Here is a 19294-nt window from a genome sequence, read left to right on the forward strand (position 1 = left end):
AAACAGTCATTTAAAGCAATGGAATGAAATATGCACAAAGTGCATTCGCAATCAACAATAAATATATAATCCAGTGATAACAGTTATATTTTCAAGAAACAAATATAATAGTCATTTAAAGCAATGGAATGAAATATGCACAAAATGCAATTTACAATCAATAAAAAATATATAATCCAGTATTTCAGTTAAATTTGCCATGAGAAAAATTTATGTTCAGTAAATTGTCTCCCGGGACTCACATTTTATGTTGTTTGAATTCCTAGCTGCTAGTCAAGTTTGGAGCCTTTTTTGTCTTGTACCCCAAAACAGGGCTTATTTATTATTATTATTATGTATTTCTAGGTACAGATTAGATACAGTTAGAAGCAAATGTTTCGACATCTCCGACACTTAAGTATCTGTGTTTAATGTTTGTTTTTATTTGTTACCTTTTTATTTTTTGTCAACACATGAATTCATGAACGCTATATTACGCTCTCGTCAAGACTTATTTGCTTGTTTTTCCGTAATGTTCATTCATACATTCAAGAAAGAGTGTGAAATATACGTTTAAATTCTCCATTTATAGATCATTATACCATCACCATTTGATATATCGAATATCTGCATGAATGGGGAAGTAATGATGCACCGAATTAGATCCGAGGTGCAGTATTTATGGCACACCGATTATGTATTTGCCGTTTTAACCAACGTATCATATCTCTGGACGCTCGCTAGCTCTTCTATTTGTCTTTTGTTTTTCTCGTACTTTGAACCGTTTTGGGTAAAATCTCTGTTTATTTTTACATGCTGTACTTATCAATAAAGGCATCAGATTAGAGGCAGCCATATTATTCCATCGCAAGCCTTAAATATTTCTATGACAATATCACAATGTATCAATATTAATCTTCTTAGACCCCACCCCCAACCACTGGCTTTAGGCTTAGGGGGAATATCCAGAATAATGAGCCTTTCGTTGATAGTGTTTAATAATTTTCGCATTTTTTTATCTATCCCTGTCTTGATTCCGTCAAGTATGAAAATCATCAAAAGACCCTTAGATCGTTAATTTAGATGGACTCTTAGTCCAAATAATTTTATGTTGACAGATCTTATTTTACAAATTTTGATATGGCAAATCCTTCACTTAGTCCACCTAAATGGCCGTCAACCAGTCTTTTGACGATTTTTAGACTATGGCAGACTGGTGACGTCCACCATCCCAGCAAAAAGTAGCAAACGGGCCTTGCGCAGAGGATCCTCGCGGCCACAATTTTTAAATTATCTTTGTTATAAATTCAAATTTCTACGAAAATATCATTGCCTACTATCAAACACACATTTATTTATGTCATTATGCCGAAAAAACATGTTCAGATACCATAATGCACTTACATGCATCGATTGTATCCATTAATCTGTAAATCTAGGACAAATCTGACAGGTTGTGTACATGTATGAAACGGGGTAGAGGATTTCGAATATTTTGGTCGTTAATAGGCTCGGTTAAATAACACCGGTCCCTAGACTTACCGAAATACGATTATTTACCGAAAGACGGATAAAATTACCGAAATACGCATGAAAGTTACCGAAATACGCCTTCTAATGCATTTATTTTATTGTTTTTATATTAATGTTATACAAATACATTACCAAACCAAATTTTAGAGAAAAATATTAAAATATAATGATGTAATAGGCAGTTGAAATTTCAGTGTTCGAGATCGAATTCCGCTTGCCGACTCGCCAACCGAAAGACAGATAAAAGCTTCCATAATAATCAATTATTCCAATTAATGATGATCTCATAATATTCATATAACTAAAACACACTCATAAAAATGAAAAAGTTCATGAAAATATTTACTAATTGTTCAATTGAATAAAAACAATATGTCAGTGAAATAGTTGTCTCCCTTCGCCAACCGAAAGACGATTTAACGCAGGTAAAGATAACTTATTAGTTGTTGTATTATGAAAATGATTATGAATTTGGATTCAAATAATAGCATTTATATTCTTATGGAAATGTTAGATCAATATACAGCATTTGAAAGTATTTTGGGATATATTTGAAAGATTGCCTTTGAAATAGGTCGAAAATGTCGCTAAAATCATTTTCTTTTAAACTAACTTAGATCTTAGATCTATTCTATATTTCAGGGCTTTCAAATTTTAATTTTTATTTATACGAAATTTGAAAAAAGAAGTTTTTAAAACAGCGAAGTTCTCATCATCAGATAAATTAGCCTACTTATGGACACTATTAACCAGACCACACCAAATACACAAAATCAGGCGATGTTTAAAACAACATAATTATCACCCGGTATATGACACCCCACAAAGTAGCGGCACGTTTTTTGGGGGACAGTTTGGTATTATTGAAAGTGTGTTAATTTGGGTAAACCCTTTTCGGCTCTGTGACACGTGTTGAGTAAATACCATAATAATTACGCATTAAAGGACCGCATTACGTGTACATTTATAATTGCGGGTGATTTTCACACAAATTGACGGCTTCATTTGAAGATTCATAAATAACAATCGCGAGTAAAAAGGTAAGTTATTGCTGTAAGTATTAAAGAAGTCCAAATTAATAGAACTTTACACTCTGGGATCATTTATGATGAATGAGTTTCCTTGTGCTATATGTGCTGTTGACTGTAGTAGTGATCAATGCATACATTGTTCAAATTGTAGGAATTGGGTTCTTATAACTCAATCTCAATTTTATTGTTTGTATGTCTGACACATTTGTTTGTAACACAAGGTGAATTTTCAATGTACATTTACCATAGCTTTTGTCATTAACATGTATATGTCTTTGTCAATAGTTTAAATACATAGTGTAAGTTAATCATTTTATTTTGTATTTGCAGCGTTCAATATTTCATGTAATTTTATTATGTGTATGAATTATGTTTTATGCAGCCTTCCATGTTCGATGTTAATCAAATGTATATGTCATGTATGTAGAGAAATTATGAAAAATAAAATAAAAATTCAGTATTAAGTTAACTGTATATATTTGTCATGTTCTTACTTCACCAAAAACATATCAATAAATCGTATTTCGGTTGAGAACAGGAGAATACTCTTATTGGCTAAATACAGGAAATTCTTTTGTCAAAAAACTCATTATTTCTAGATATTATTTTATAATTTTTGGCTACAATGTGTAAAATCATCAAATATATATGAATATTAAAAATAAATACAATAGCAAGCGTCTTTCGGTAAATTTCTATCATGTTTACTCCAGTTTAACCATATCCATAAATCGTATTTCGGTTGACGACGGGAGATAACTCTATTTGACTAAAAAAGGGAAATTCTTTTGTCAATAAAGTCATTATTTCTAAATATTTTTTTATAATTTTTGGCTACAATGCGTATAATCATTATATATACAAGATTATTAAAAATAAAATGCATTAGAAGGCGTCTTTCGGTAACTTTCATGCGTATTTCGGTAATTTTATCCGTCTTTCGGTAAATAATCGTATTTCGGTAAGTCTAGGGACCCAAATAACACTATTAAAAATGCAACCATTTCAATGCGCTGAAAGCTAACGTGTTTAATGGGTCAAGTTGGGAGAAGTTGATGATGATAATGTTCGTGATGATGATGATGATGATGATGATGATGATGATTAGGTATCACCATTTTTGAACACTGTTGCGTTGCTCTGCACAAATACATAGAAAAGCGAGGATAACTGTGACTGTGCACAGGGTTAACAATCATTGACGGATGGGTACAAATTTATTCGATAAAAATCAACATGTATAAAAAATGGTGGACTGCTACGCTCATTTCGTGACCCAGAGTATATTTATGTGAAAATAACGACTCTAACGACAAATCCAACCCAGTTAAGATCACTTTCAGGTACATTTCGAACAATTATATCATTATTATTCAACATCGATGCATGATATTACTATATATTCTTTCGCCCAGTGTTAAATGGTAGAGAGTTGTAGCGTTACAGGGATACACATGAAATGTCAAAATAATAAAAAAGTATCCCTGATCGCTCATTATTGTAGCTAATCCTTCACTTACAAATTGTTTTGTACTAAAAGTGGGTAGTTATTCCGATTAGGAGTCAGGATTAAAAAATATTGCGTTAATAAAATATCATTAAAACAAGAAATATTACTAGTCTAAAATATTAGACGTGTTATACGGGATTCTTCCAATCCCTAACGTCTAAACGGGAATGTGCAAAAAACAGGGGTGTTTTAAAAATATTGAAATTGTTTTAAGTGAAGTATTTTATGGTTGAAATTGATCATAAAGAGTTATATTCATATTTTACCATGTAAGTGAAATGCTATTTTGCACTAAACAAGCATTTAATGCATTAAAACAAGTTGTTTACCTTTCCAATAAAACGAAAGTTGACTGATACAGAAAACAATTATGCGAAGGGGAACAACTCGATACAATCGTAATAACTCGGCCTCCTCCGACAAAGCTTCGAGATAGACCTCATTATACAATCGTAACAACTCGGCCATGGCCGAAATGTTCCGAGCGATTTAAAACTGTGCCCTGAAGCCTTGCAGGTGCCCTTCATGTATCTATCGTTATGTTTTGACAGAATGAAATGAAGAAAAGCCGTCAAACTCATAATTATAAGTTGGATATTTATTTTTTTGTGTACGGAACTAATATAAAATAACATTATCTGGTAATATTTTTTGTTTTTATGATATATTATAGACGCTATATGCTTTAACCCAGAATCCTGATCGGAACAACTCCCACTTTTGATACTAAACAATTTGTACGTGAAGGATTTGCCATATCAAAAATCTAAAAAAAATCCGTCAACGTACAATTATTTGGACTAGAAATATTACCAGATAATGCTTTTTTATAATAGTACCATACACAAAAACAAATATCCAAAAATTATTATGAGTTTGATGTATTTTTCTTCAGTTCATACTGTCAAAACATAACGATGTATTCATGAAGGGCACCTGCTAGGCTGGGGTTCACAGTTTTACAACAATCGGAACACTTCGGCCATGGCCGAGTTGTTAAGATTCTATTTACTCGGTCTATCTTGAAGCTTGCTGGAGATAGTCGAGTAGTTACGATTGGCATAATTGTTGCCTGTGTCAGTCGAGTTTTGCTTTTTAGGGAATTTAAATCCTGTTTTTTAATGCATTTAATGCTTGTTTTGTGCAAAATATCTTTGCACTTACATGGTATAATATGAATATAAACCTTTATTATCTATTTCAAGCATAAAATACTTGGTGGTTAAAAAAAGCAGAAAACGAGGCAAGATTGAGGCCTTCAACCATGAAGTTTGAACGCATGTTTGACCACCTGATTTTCAGAAAATATGCAAAATCGGCAGGGGAAAAAGAATAATAGCAATTTACTGTAGCCAAATATTAGATATTTGCAAAACCGTCTAATTCAGGCATAATTGCCAGACACGCAAAAAAATTAAATGACCTGCTTGACAATCTTTTAAAGCCAAAAAGCTTGTTTGTAGGATTTATTTAGATATTTTTTTTTACATATTCTCTTTCTACTGATCGAACACTTTCAAATGATAGAACAGATACCAATATAATTTTGGTTCACCAGGCATCCAAAATTCACAAAAGAAGTTTTAATATAATTTTTTGTTTGTATTATTTATACAGGATGGCGGGATGGTGGTCGTGGTTCAAGAGCCTGACGGTGGTCCATCTGATCATGAGCTACATCTATTTGTCCAGTGGTATCCTGGTCAGCTTCCTCATGCTTGTAGGGATGGTCATCTGGCCTTTCAGCAAGACACTCTACCGCAAATTTGTCTACTTTCTCTCATACGCACAATGGAGTCGTACGTACACATAAATGTTTTGTTGTAATAAGTTTACAAAAAAATAAGCAAAAGGTGACTCCTGATAGGCAGTCTTTTATATATTTTTTGTTTTTGCACCATTTATGAACAAAAAGATTGGCACCATTTATGAACGAAGAGTTAGCATTATAGAATGGTGAAAAGCAAGTTGGCGGCTGTCTTTATAACAATTCTGCATTAGAGTTTATTTCCATTTCAAAAGTTCAATAGTTTTTATTTGTTTTATTTGAAACTTGGTCAGAATACTTGATTGTATGTTGTCTTGAACAATTATGAATATGGGTCATCTCAAGTCAAAAACCTAGGTCACTAGGTCAATTTTTAGGAGTAAAGAATTCTCATCAATAAACTCAACTAAACTAGTTTTTATCCAATTGTTATTAAACATTGTCAGAATGTTTGTCTGCATATTGTCTTGAATAATTATTATGAGTCATCTCATGTAAAAAACTATGTCACTAGGTGAAATCTAAGAACACAAAAATGCCTGTCATAATTCAATGTCACTAGGTGAAATCTAAGAACACGAAAATCCCTGTCATGATTCAGTTATGAAACTTGATCAGAATACTTGTTTTATTTTGTAAAAAATGGTATAATTGAAGAGCACATCAAGGTTTCACCGGAACATATTGATTTATAATGAAGGGCCTCTGTTGACATATATAGGTTCATGAACAACATGTACCTTAACTCTTACATTTGTCATTAAAATGATTTATTTTATATTTCTAAGGCAAAAAATATGTTATTCAATATTTACATGACTTTGTATAATGTTATACAGAGTTCTCATTCATTGCTCACTGGTGGTCAAATGCAGACTGCAAGCTGTACATTTCCCCTGAGGACCAGCGTATGTTGGGGAAGGAACACTGTGTGTGCATGGTGAACCACACATATGAGATTGACTGGCTCATGGCCTGGATGATGGCAGAACGACACGGCATGCTCGGGGTACAATTAACACAGCCTTCAGTGTCATTCTCTATGTTATATTATCATTCATGTTTATTTCATTTTTTTCCAAGAAAGTATGTCTACTTCCACTTTAATTTTAATTTGTATGGTAACCAGGCAAGTTCATTGCAGATGTAAGATGTTTTTTCAAAAGAAGATAAGACATACCACTTGTTGCTGTCAGACTCACTTTCATGTCATATATTTATTTCATGAATAGCAATTTAATCATCTTCATTATACCTGTATACACTAAATACACCATTATGTTATATAAAGGAGCTTTATGTGGCATTAACAAAATATTCTTCATTTTTATCTTGACTTTTCGAAGAATAAGGACTTAGGAGGGCTATACTACTCACCCCATATGAGGGCATCCCGTAAAAGTTTTAGGGTACATTGTGCCTGATTACAGTTTTGGGATACATTGTGATTGGTTAAAGGGTAAATTGTGTCAGATTATTTTTTTTAGGGTAAGTAGGGATTTTCACTAATAACTTCTATACCCTTCATTCAAATGGCTTCAATCTACAGACCTACACCCGATTGTTGCAATCAGAACACCTCAGCCATTTTCCATCGAAGACAACCTCGGATGTGTATAGACGGTTTACAATGGCAGAGATCTTCACATTTAACTACGCTGCAAAGTAATTTCAGTACAGCTCTTAAACCTAAGGACTTTACACTTGGGAATCATAACTATTTATGAGATACACATCACTGACAATCGATTTGAACTAGTACAAAATACACTATTATTTTAATTTTTGCGAACTTCTTGTACTGATGTACCGTCATTCATCTGCTTTCCTTGGAAAATGGAAGCGGTGATACGAATGACAATTGTTGATGGTCATCACTTACATATATGGTTACATAATACCATATTATCCAATATACAAATTATAGCCCTTGGTCAACTTAAAGACTCAGGTTAAAGGTTGAGGCAACTTGGGTTTTAACTTAGACATCCAATACTGTTCAATGGATAGACTTCATACTTCACGCTATCACATAATACTAGAAATAGAAAAAAACAGTCAAAACGAAATCTCACAACAAAGGCTGACGTTCTTTTGTCAATCATTGAAAACCTGGTTTCATTGCATTGCAGCTTTACTTTTTAATTTGACTTCTTTTAAATGCTTTTGACAGGCACATATTACATCACTATTGTATTAATTTCCGTTTTATAGTTGATCGGGCACCTACTTCAGCCCTTGTTATTTTACTTTTTTATTTGACTTTATAACATCAATAATGCACTAACTTCTATTACAAAGCAGCGTAAAGTCAAGCCCATTTTCCTACGAGAGCTCTTGTTTATAATAAAGCACATGTTTGTCTATGATTTCAGAACACAAAGGTCTATGGTAAGAACATACTACGGTACGTGCCAGTGATTGGGTGGACCTGGTACTTCTCGGAAAGCATTTTTCTCATGCGCGACTGGAAGAAAGACCGTGAGATTCTCTGTAAATCTATCGGAGAAATTGTCACTTACCCAGACAATTTCTGGGTTACAGTATGTATCTTAAAACTACAATTGCTGTATAATGTTTAAGAATGTGTTTTTTGTTTTCGTGTACACAGTAACTCCCATATAGGATTGGTTACAATAATACGGAGGTTAACCTTACAATAACTTATTCAGAAAAATTACAATGCTTTTATTTACACTGCATGATTTTGATCCGTGATAACATGGTACAAAACAGTGAGAAAACCTTGTACCAGTGCAGGATTAAGTGAACATTAAACTGGTCCACTGGTTTAGCAAACCTTAAACCAGTGCATGACTGAGCAGACCTTATTCAAGTGCATAACTGAGCAAACCTTATACCAGGGCATGACTGAGCAAACCTTATACCAGTGCATGACTGAGCAAACCTAATACCAGTGCAGGGTTTAGCAAACCTTATAAACCTTATACCAGTGCATAACTGAGCAAACCTTATAGCAGTGCAGGGTTGAGCAAACCTTATAAACCTTATACCAGGGCATGACTGAGCAAACCTTATACCAGTGCATGACTGAGCAAACCTTATACCAGTGCAGGGTTTAGCAAACCTTATAAACCTTATACCAGTGCATAACTGAGCAAACCTTATACAAGTTCAAGATTGAGCAATAATTAAACGTTTGTTATGGGCACAAGCATACTCATAGTCACCTTTAATTTTTGTAGTTGCTGCTGTTTCCCGAGGGCACACGTTGGACACCAGAGAAGCATGCTGCCTGTCAACGTATTGCCAAGGAGAAGGGTTACCCGGAATACAAGCACATGCTCCTGCCCAGAACTAAGGGATTTGCTCTTTCCATGGAACTAATGAAAGGAAAAAGTAATATATGACACCTAGGGATCATTTCGTCCAGCATCATTGTCTTCAACTCCACTCTTTCCTTTACTTTCCTTTACTTGTGAATGACTTTCATAAGAAACCTCAAACTTTTCATGAACTTTGATTCATTGAATTTGGGATGAGTACCGGTAGGTCATGGTGACTTTTACTAAAAAAAATGGTTTCTAATTTTTAACTTCTGAAGGACTTCTGAAACTATAATTTAACATTTTTCATGATCAGTATTTTAAGGTCAGTTAGTCATAGGGTATAGAGGCCTTTAATTGAAAACCAGCTCCCAGTCATCAACTTGTAAATGAACTGTTTTAAAATCTTTAAACTTAATTAACATTGGTCATGGTCAGTAGATGACCCTAACAAGTTTTGGGTCAGAAGATCCAAGTTGAAGGTTGTTGTGACCTTTACTAGAAACATGATTTGTAATTAACACATGTCCTCCATCTACATGTAAGTAAGAGTATTTACTAGGAATATTGATGAACAGAAAAGGACCCCAATGGATTAATAGATCAATTTTTCATGTTGAAAGTATGTAAAAGACAAAAGCTAATCCTTTACAATCTGAGATGAACCTCCCAATCATACATGGTAATGCCATTCCCTTGTATCATGATTATAAATAATCAGTCTGATATTAAATCAATCTGCCGGTTCCAACAATGCTGTCAGATTGAAGTGTGTTTGTCAGCCAGAATGGGGACCAATAGCAACGGGCTTTAACCGACAGGCAGAGAGATAGACTCCTCTGTCTGAGCGATGAATTCCTACATGCATGAATATCCTTGTTTCATTGATAATAAAAGAAATTTTTAAACCTGTGGGTTTTTTTTTTATAAAAGGGTAATATTTGTAAAAGATCATACTCTTAAATATTAAAAATGAATATATAATTATGACACCACATATGTATGGTATACCTTATGCGTAATTATGTAATTAAAGCATGTCCTCAAACTTAGTAAGAGTATTTTTTAGGATTAAGTGATCAATTGGTCATGGTCATTTTGATTCAATATACATTTAAATTCATGCTTGCAAAAGACCACACAATAAATTTGCATATTTATAATTTATAAGAAGATAGGTAAAAGTACTTGTTTATTTACAATAAAATTCACTGTGTGCAATTTATAAAGTATTTTATCATTATTTACACCTCAAAGCAATTGCATTAGTTCCCTTTTTAAAAGATGACCTTGAACTACTGTTACTTGGGACTTGTTAATATGCCCCTATTCACACAAAGTATTATTTATATAAAAAAAAAATGTAATGTGTATTTATGTGTTGACAGTTCCAACAGTGGTGGATTTGACAGTGGGATTTCCAGCTAACCAGCCGGAGCCTACATTCATGGACGTGGTTGCGGGGAAGAAGGTCACATGTTCTATGATTGCAAGGTAGGAATCTGATGCTTTTGGTTTGTATGTTACCATTGCATTCAATATGTGTATATATAAGTTGCCCAGACTCATGATAATATTTAAGAACAACAATGCACACGATTCACAGCATTTGTTAATGCATTATTGGTGTTATAAAGTCAATATGAATTGTCAATATAGCAAAGATACAAAATTATTATTCATATGTAATGCCAGAGATTGTCAAGGGAGAGAATCCATATTGCATATTGATATCACTGCAAAAGACAAAAGGTAATATTTTACAATCTGAGATGAACCTCCCACTCATATGGTAATGCCATTCCCCTCTTTATGATTATAAATAATCATCCTCATATCATTCCACTGGTTCCCACAATGCTGTCAGATTGAAGTGTGTTTGTCAGCCAGAATGGGGACCAATAGCAACGGGCTTTAACCGACAGGCAGAGAGATAGACCCCTCTGTCTTAGCGATGAATTCCTACATGCATGAACATCCTTGTTTATTAAAAAAACCCACAAATATTAGGAAAAGGAGAAATTTTTAAATCTGTGGTTTTTACCACAAAACATTAAAATGTTATATAATTATGACGCCACATGCCACCTTATGCTTTAGTGAGTTTTTAACCCAAGTTGCTCAGAAACAGTATTAGTTCTAACCATCAATAAAGTTCTTACCAATAGCAGACATGTATGTTAGGGTTAAATTTATATTGAGCATGTGGCCCTGATCTGTTGTATATTGAAGCAAGTTTGTTGCGTATTGTAGGCGATACGCCATCAGTGATATTCCGTCTTCTGAGGAGGAGTGTGGCCAATGGCTCAGAGATTTATACAAAAGAAAGGTATAATTTAATCTATGTGAAAAATTACTCAAATAATTTAGAAAGTTGTCCACAATTAAGATATCATTGAAAATCTGTCTTTACCTATACAGGAACTAAGCTTAGTATCAAAAAAGTAAACCATTCTGTAATGTCAGTAGCAAAAACATGCACTTAAATATTTATTATTTTGAATGCATTTTAGCAAAACTATAAGCAGCAGTCCTATTTCCATTTCAGGACAATGATTTGATCCATTATAAGGAGACAGGAGAGTTTGAAGGTTTGCCTGTGATCGATATTCCACGTCGCTATTACGATGTATGCTGGTATATATTCTGGACCATATTCATGTGCGTGCCGCTATTCCAATACCTGACCTATGTCATCCTTGCCGCCTCCATGGTTCACAAACTGATCATGGCCGCCATCATTGTGGCATGTAAGTACCTGCAGCTATGTGGACTTGAGTACTTAAACTTTCGTACCCATAAATTATAATAGCATGTTGTTGTTTTGGTTATCTTTATTAACTAAGCAAAATGTTTTTTGCAGTGATGACATTCATGAAAATGATGATACGCTTCACAGAAGTGAAACATGGCACGTCATATGGCCTCGAACATAAGAAATCAAGCAACCAGGAGGGACAAACTCAGACCACTTCGGACAAAAAGCTTCAATAACCTCTGTGTATCTTAATAGAGTTTAATTTTATTTATTTTTATGCCCCCGAAGGTGGGCATATTAAAATCGCACTATCCGTCCGTCCTTGTGTCCAGCTCAATAACTCGTGTCCGGGCTGTAACTTTCCCTTGTATGGACAGATTTTAAAATAACTTGCCACATGTGTTCGGCATACCAAGACGACGTTTCGCGTGCAAGACCTGTGTCCCTACCTCTTAGGTCAAGGTCACACTTAGGAATTTATTCACAATGGAATGCTGCATATAAGGACATATATATAGAGTATAGGTTGTCGTGTCCGGGCTGTAACTTTCCCTTGTATGGACAGATTTTAAAATAACTTGCCACATGTGTTCGGCATACCAAGACGACATGTTGCGTGCAAAACCCGTGTCCCTACCTCTTAGGTCAAGGTCACACATAGTATTTATTCACAATGGAATGCTGCATATAAGGACATAGAGTATAGGTTGTCGTGTCCGGGCTGTAACTTTCCCTTGTATGGACAGAATTTAAAATAACTTACCACATGTTTTCGACATACCAAGAAGACGTGTCGCGTGCAAGAACCGTGTCCCTACCTCTAAGGTCAAGGTCACACTTAGGTGTTTATTCACAATGGAATGCTGCATATAAGGACATAGAGTATAGGTTGTCCTTTACGGGCTGTAACTTTCCCTTGTATGGACAGATTTTAAAATAACTTGCCACATGTGTTCGGCATACCAAGATGACGTGTCGCATGCAAAACCCGTGTCCCTACCTCTTAGGTCAAGGTCACACTTAGTGTTTATTCACAATGGAATGCTGCATATAAGGACATAGAGTATAGGTTGTCGTGTCTGGGCTGTAACTTTCCATTGTATGGACAGATTTTAAAATAACTTGCCACATGTGTTTGGCATACCAAGAAGACGTGTCGGGTGCAAGACCCGTGTCCCTACCTCTTAGGTCAAGGTCACACATAGTATTTATTCACAATGGAATGCTGCATATAAGGACATAGAGTATAGGTTGTCGTGTCCGGGCTGTAACTTTCCCTTGTATGGACAGAATTTAAAATAACTTACCACATGTGTTCGACATACCAAGAAGACGTGTCGCGTGCAAGAACCGTGTCCCTACCTCTAAGGTCAAGGTCACACTTAGGTGTTTATTCACAATGGAATGCTGCATATAAGGACATAGAGTATAGGTTGTCCTTTACGGGCTGTAACTTTCCCTTGTATGGACAGATTTTAAAATAACTTGCCACATGTGTTCGGCATACCAAGATGACGTGTCGCATGCAAAACCCGTGTCCCTACCTCTTAGGTCAAGGTCACACTTAGTGTTTATTCACAATGGAATGCTGCATATAAGGACATAGAGTATAGGTTGTCGTGTCTGGGCTGTAACTTTCCATTGTATGGACAGATTTTAAAATAACTTGCCACATGTGTTTGGCATACCAAGAAGACGTGTCGGGTGCAAGACCCGTGTCCCTACCTCTTAGGTCAAGGTCACACTTAGTGTTTATTCACAATGGAATGCTGCATATAAGGACATAGAGTATAGGTTGTCGTGTCCGGGCTGTAACTTTTTCTTGTATGGACAGATTTACAAATAACTTGCCACATGTGTTCGACATACCAAGAAGACGTGTCACGTGCAAGACCCATGTCCCTACCTCTAAGGTGAAAGAAACACTTAGTGTTTATTCACAATGGAATGCCGAAAATAGGGACATAAGAATGTAGGTTGTCAAGTATGGGTGTTTTTTTATGTTCAGAGGCAATTTAAAATAACTTGCCATATGTATTTGTTTGATCTTTAACATTTCATGACATTGTACTGACCATGTTCATAGGTCAATGTCACGTTCGGGGGCATTCGTCACATACTGTGACAGCTTTTGTTAATGTATATATTTTGTTTGGTATTTGTTGCTTGTTGTAGGTTTTTAGATTTCAAATCTTTCTGTTAGAATATTCTTGAAACAATCCAAGTCCAAACAGACTATTTCCCAAAGATGTGTGCTTTGCATTTATTGCTTTATATCACATAGTATATATACCAGGCTTTACATAGTCGTGTATATACCAGGTTTTACATACAGTTATATATACCAGGTTTTACATACACTTATGTCATACTCAGGGGTTCTTAAGTTCAGGATTAATCCCGAGGTCAGGATTTAGAGCTTTTTTATTTCAGACTATTGTACAGTTGTAAAGATTATTTTTTTTGCTAAGACATTTGCAAGAAGAACTGGTACCTAGAAATGAATATAAATGATGTTGGAAACACTTTTAAAAGGGTTCTAAGCCCCCTTACCCTTCTTATTTTATTAGCTGTTAAAACCCTTGCATAGTTTGTTTTAGATGTAGTAGTGTTTTTGTATATTACATGTATGCAGTTATTTATATGCATATTGTTATCTGTTGTTTAAAGTATTATCTTTCATGAAGACCTTCGGTTGACATGCCATTCTTTGCTGATGTCTGGATTAAACTAGTGTCTATTGAGAAGTTATGTACCCAAATGTTGATGTAATTGATATACATTTATGATTATCTTTGTAACATGCATGGAGCAACAAAAGATAGCAGAAAAGGGGAGAGAGTGTTATTGTGGTAAAGGTGTCTGCCACTCACTCTACAGTTTCTGGGTTCAATCCCCACCAGGGAAACATTATCTTGGCCCCCTAAAAAGGACACAGTACTTTGTCCGATCTAAGCCACAAGGAGATCCAGGCCCACCATGGCCTCTCAGAAAGGACACAGTACTGGTTTCTACAAGGGTATGAGCTTGAGGGAGATTGGTATCGGCTTTCAGCTGTTTTCACAATTGAGCTGAAATAAATGAGTATAAAGCTAAGATAACAGGAAGAGGATTGCCCAAAATACTCACTGAAATAACTACTTAAATATAATGAATCTGACACACACACATGTTGGTTTTATGTGCAGAAATAGTAAAAATTAAACAAATAAATCTAATTTTAAAAGTAAAGCAGCCTTTAGCCTTGGAAAAATGAGATGTAGATCATTTCACATGTGATTTTAGTTGTGTCTAAGTTGAAATATAAAAAAAATACTATCTACAATAACTTTGCATTATACATGAGGTTTGGTAACTTATTTTACATATAAGTATTCGGGAAGCAATACCCTTTCAAATGATACCGAAATTCCATTGGTCTTCCACAAGCCATCAATTTGTAACATGGTAAATGAACTATCTATCCGAGAACTAGCTTATTTGTGGATTGTATTCATTAGATGAGGGGAAAAGATATAATCGAGCCTATAACATTGGCTTTAAAACTTTCTAAACTCAGTGTGTGTGTGAGTGTGTGTGTGTGTGTGTCCGTGCATGTGTGCGCGAGTGCTTTGTCCCTTATTTCCCTGTGTATATATATCCCTATGGGTGATACAATATGTGTGATCTGTATTAAGACTGCAATGGAAATCCGGTCATTGACAATATTGTGATAATTGTTTGTAGTATTTTATATATGTTTTAAGTTTGTAGAAATGAAATATGTGTACATTTATAAAAGATCTCGTGTTATAAATGGGGTTTTATCAAAGATCAAATGTCTTTTTTATGAAAGGTAAAAATGTTATATGCGTTTTAGATTGCAGATCAAATGTTATATGTGTGGTTTTATTGAACATCATATGTTATATATGAGATTATATGAAATATATGATGTTTTAGATGTTGTTATGTTTTAAAATGAAACTTTTTATGTGTGACTGTGAAATATCAAATGTTATCTGTGTAATGCAATAGAATATGTGAAATGTTTATAAGTATCTACCATTATGAAGTAAACATGTATTGCCACTATAACAGTCAGTCGGTCATGGTTTGGCGTATTTCGGCTTTATTTAGATGAATAAAAAGTTGTGTATGTGGGCCAGATTTGTGCTGGGCTAATGTTGAATTTGAATGTGACAATTTGTAAGGTAACTCCTTTCGGGTTATGTGATTGGCTCTGAAAAGGGCCGTTTTGTGGAAAACGACTATGGATTTATATCCAGTGTCTACTCCAGGTTATCAGAAGAATATTCCGAGTCAGATCCGGAGACGATTGGCTCTGAATAGTCAAAGCTAATGTAAGTGTGTCTTTTGTCATTTATGATGAACAATTCGTTGTACTTTTATCAAGATCAAATATTACATCTGTACATTGATGGCTCTTCCAACTCTATTGTGAACTGTGTTTACCTTCATCAGTGATCTGGGCTGGTACAATCTGGTCAAATTAAAAGAAAAGCAAAATTATGAAGACAGACAGACACAGACATGCATTTTATTTGACTCATACAAGTGTACATAGTCATAATACATATTGTCAATTATTATATCATATTTACCAGTAAGATACTTAAAGATGCTCTTACTCCCAATAGGATGTACTACAATTAATACAATTGTTTTAATTTACAGAACAGGATGAATATATATCGAAAACAATGGTCTTATGAAGGATACCGAGTTTAATTCGAAAAAAAGGTGCAGAAAACACAATATTTCTACCTTTTGAGACGATATATAGTTGATCACTGTAAATCTGTTACATGCGTTTGTTTTCAGCTATTAAATACATGGTTACAATCATGTTATCATTAATTAATATTTCATATAAATGCATTATTTAGTAGGTAGTTCAAGTTTTAACACTCAAACATTATGTTTGTTATACATGTATCAGTAATGATTTTAAATAGAAGTCCCACTCTAAATTAGAAAATTACTTACGGTAGGATGTTTTATGAGTACTTGCCCAGTTAGTGTATGTGTAAAGTGTAAAGATCGTATGTTGTGTGTATGTGTTATGATTGTAATTTTAGGATACATAGGATGTTCTTAATCATCAATTGTTTACATGATTTATTATACTACTGTATTTACTTATACTACTGTAGCTGTATGTGAAGTACAATCAATGAAGTACAGCATCAAGTGACTGAAAGTAATTTCCAATCAAATACTTCAACAATCCCCTTAGCTTTACCAGGTTATTGAACGGACAGACATGGCACATTTTTTTTGCATGATGTACATACACTGTTTCATTAATTAAAGCATATAATGAAAGTGGAACAAATGTGAATGTTAGATATATTTTCCCTCGGTGTCGGGGCCACCAATCATTTCCATTATTGCGTTTCAACTTTATTACAGGCTTAAGTTCAAATCAAAAATAAGTGTCAAATTAACGAAAATATGACTAAGCAAATATGTAAATTATATGATTGTCATTTCTAATTTTCTGACGTTTTTAGTTAGACTGTGTTTGCTTTTAATTTGTGGCATACATGTGTACAACAATTTCAGTTGGAAGGTTAGCATTTATTGTACTGATATTTGAACCACTCAACACACGTGTCGTGTCCCGTGTCGTATGATTGTTTTTTAACTATGTATCTGAGTAGTTATACCTATTTCAAGAATAATAACATTTTTTGGCCAGTTTAGATGAAATTTATTTGATTTTGCAATTGTGACACTCGCTGAATATTTAATTGAAATTCTCGATCCTGCCATATTTTGTTTTATGCTCTTTGATAAGATTACCTTTAAATGTTTATTTTGATTCAATTGTATTCTTAAAGTTGTAATCCCACAAGACCGGATACATGTGCACATTCAGAAGTCAACTCATGTCAAGTGTGCATTATCTTTATACATGTATTGCCATAAGCTTGACTTTTTATACGCCCATCTTACGATGGCCGTATTATGGGAACACCCATGGCGGGCGGGCGGCGGGCGGGCGGGCGGCTCCACAATGTTGTCCGCTCTCTAACTTGAACATTTCTCATCCAATTTCCACCAAACTTCATGAAAGTGTTTGTTGGTGAAATATCTAGGTCAAGTTCGATAACCAGCCAAATCGCTTTAGGCACTCCAGAGTTATGGCCCCCTGAATTTGTCAAAATTGGCCATTTTAGCTTTGTCCGCTCTCTAACTTGATCATTTCTCATCCAATTTCCACCAAACGTCATGAAAGTGTTTGTTGGTGAAATATCTCGGTCAAGTTCAATAACCAGCCAAATCGCTTTAGGCACTCCAGAGTTATGGCCCCCTGAATTTGTCAAAATTGTCCATTTTAGCTTTGTCCGCTCTCTAACTTGAACATTTCTCATCCAATTTCCACCAAACTTCATGAAAGTGTTTGTTGGTGAAATATCTAGGTCAAGTTCGATAACCAGCCTAATCGCTTTAGGCACTCCAGAGTTATGGCCCCCTGAATTTATCAAAATTGGCCATTTTAGCTTTGTCTACTCTCAAACTTGAACAGTTTTTATCCGAATTTCACCAAACTTGCTACTATAAATGTTTGTTGGTATATATTCTTGGCAAAGTTCTATAACCAGCCAGGCTCTTCAGGATTATGGCCCTTGAATTGGTTAAAATTTGCCATTTTTGCTTTGTCCACTGTCGAATTTGAACAGTTATCATCTGATCTTCACCAAACTTGCTGAAAATATTTGTTGGTAAAATAAATCGGTCAAGTATGATAATCAGCCAAATGCCCCGAAGCACTTCAGGATTACTGCCCTTGCCATTTAAGCTTTGTCTACTCTCTAACTTGAACAATTCTCATCTGACCTTCACCAAACTTGCTGAAAATGTTTGTAGCTATAAAATCTTTACCAAGAATGTTTGCCGGTATAAATGCTTTGCCAAGTACACACTGATTGTCTCTTGGGTACGATTAAGGATGAATCATCTCTTGGAGACGATTTTTACATGAATGTTGTTTTTCAAATCCCGAACACGTTGATCGTCTTTGGGCATGATTTATTTGCTTCTTGAAAAGCTTGCTTCTCAAAGGGCCAATGTGACAGTAAGTTGTCTTAGAATCCAAGAAATTATTGATGGGCGTATTTTGTGAGTGTCACTCTTGTTGTATTTTACCTTTCATACATGTTACTGATACCTGTGCTTTTATTGTAATCATAATGACTGAAACACAGTATTCAACATAACCAATCTTCTGTGCTGGTTTTAAATTTAGATATCGTTGTCACCGCAAACATTTAATTTTATTTCCCGAATAAGAAACTAGTTGGGAGAGGTCTTTTAATAATGATATTTCAATAGATGCAAAAAGAGCTAGGTGAAAATTGTAAAGTGAAAGTAATGTGCACTTCGCTAGGTCGTATTTCAAGAAAGAAATCGCTGATAACA

General features: G+C 34.6%; 1 protein-coding gene across 2 annotated transcripts; it reads left to right on the forward strand.

Annotated features, from left to right (window-relative positions):
- Positions 1 to 698: 698 nt before the first annotated feature.
- On the forward strand, positions 699 to 19096 carry LOC128238439 (1-acyl-sn-glycerol-3-phosphate acyltransferase delta-like). Of its 2 annotated transcripts, XR_008261703.1 has the most exons (10): positions 699 to 769; positions 5671 to 5852; positions 6661 to 6830; positions 8197 to 8364; positions 9028 to 9181; positions 10497 to 10602; positions 11362 to 11437; positions 11657 to 11858; positions 11972 to 16209; positions 16544 to 19096. XR_008261703.1 is itself a non-coding variant. In XM_052954361.1 (9 exons), the coding sequence occupies exons 2-9, from the start codon at positions 5672 to 5674 to the stop codon at positions 12100 to 12102; spliced, it is 1188 nt and encodes a 395-aa protein (XP_052810321.1). In that variant the 5' UTR covers positions 699 to 769; position 5671; the 3' UTR covers positions 12103 to 19096. The 2 variants fall into 2 exon arrangements, 1 of the variants encoding a protein (XP_052810321.1); XM_052954361.1 differs by having other exon boundaries at positions 11972 to 19096.
- The last annotated feature ends 198 nt before the right edge of the window (positions 19097 to 19294 follow it).

Source organism: Mya arenaria, chromosome 6, assembly GCF_026914265.1.
Source record: "Mya arenaria isolate MELC-2E11 chromosome 6, ASM2691426v1".
NCBI lineage: Eukaryota > Metazoa > Mollusca > Bivalvia > Myida > Myidae > Mya > Mya arenaria.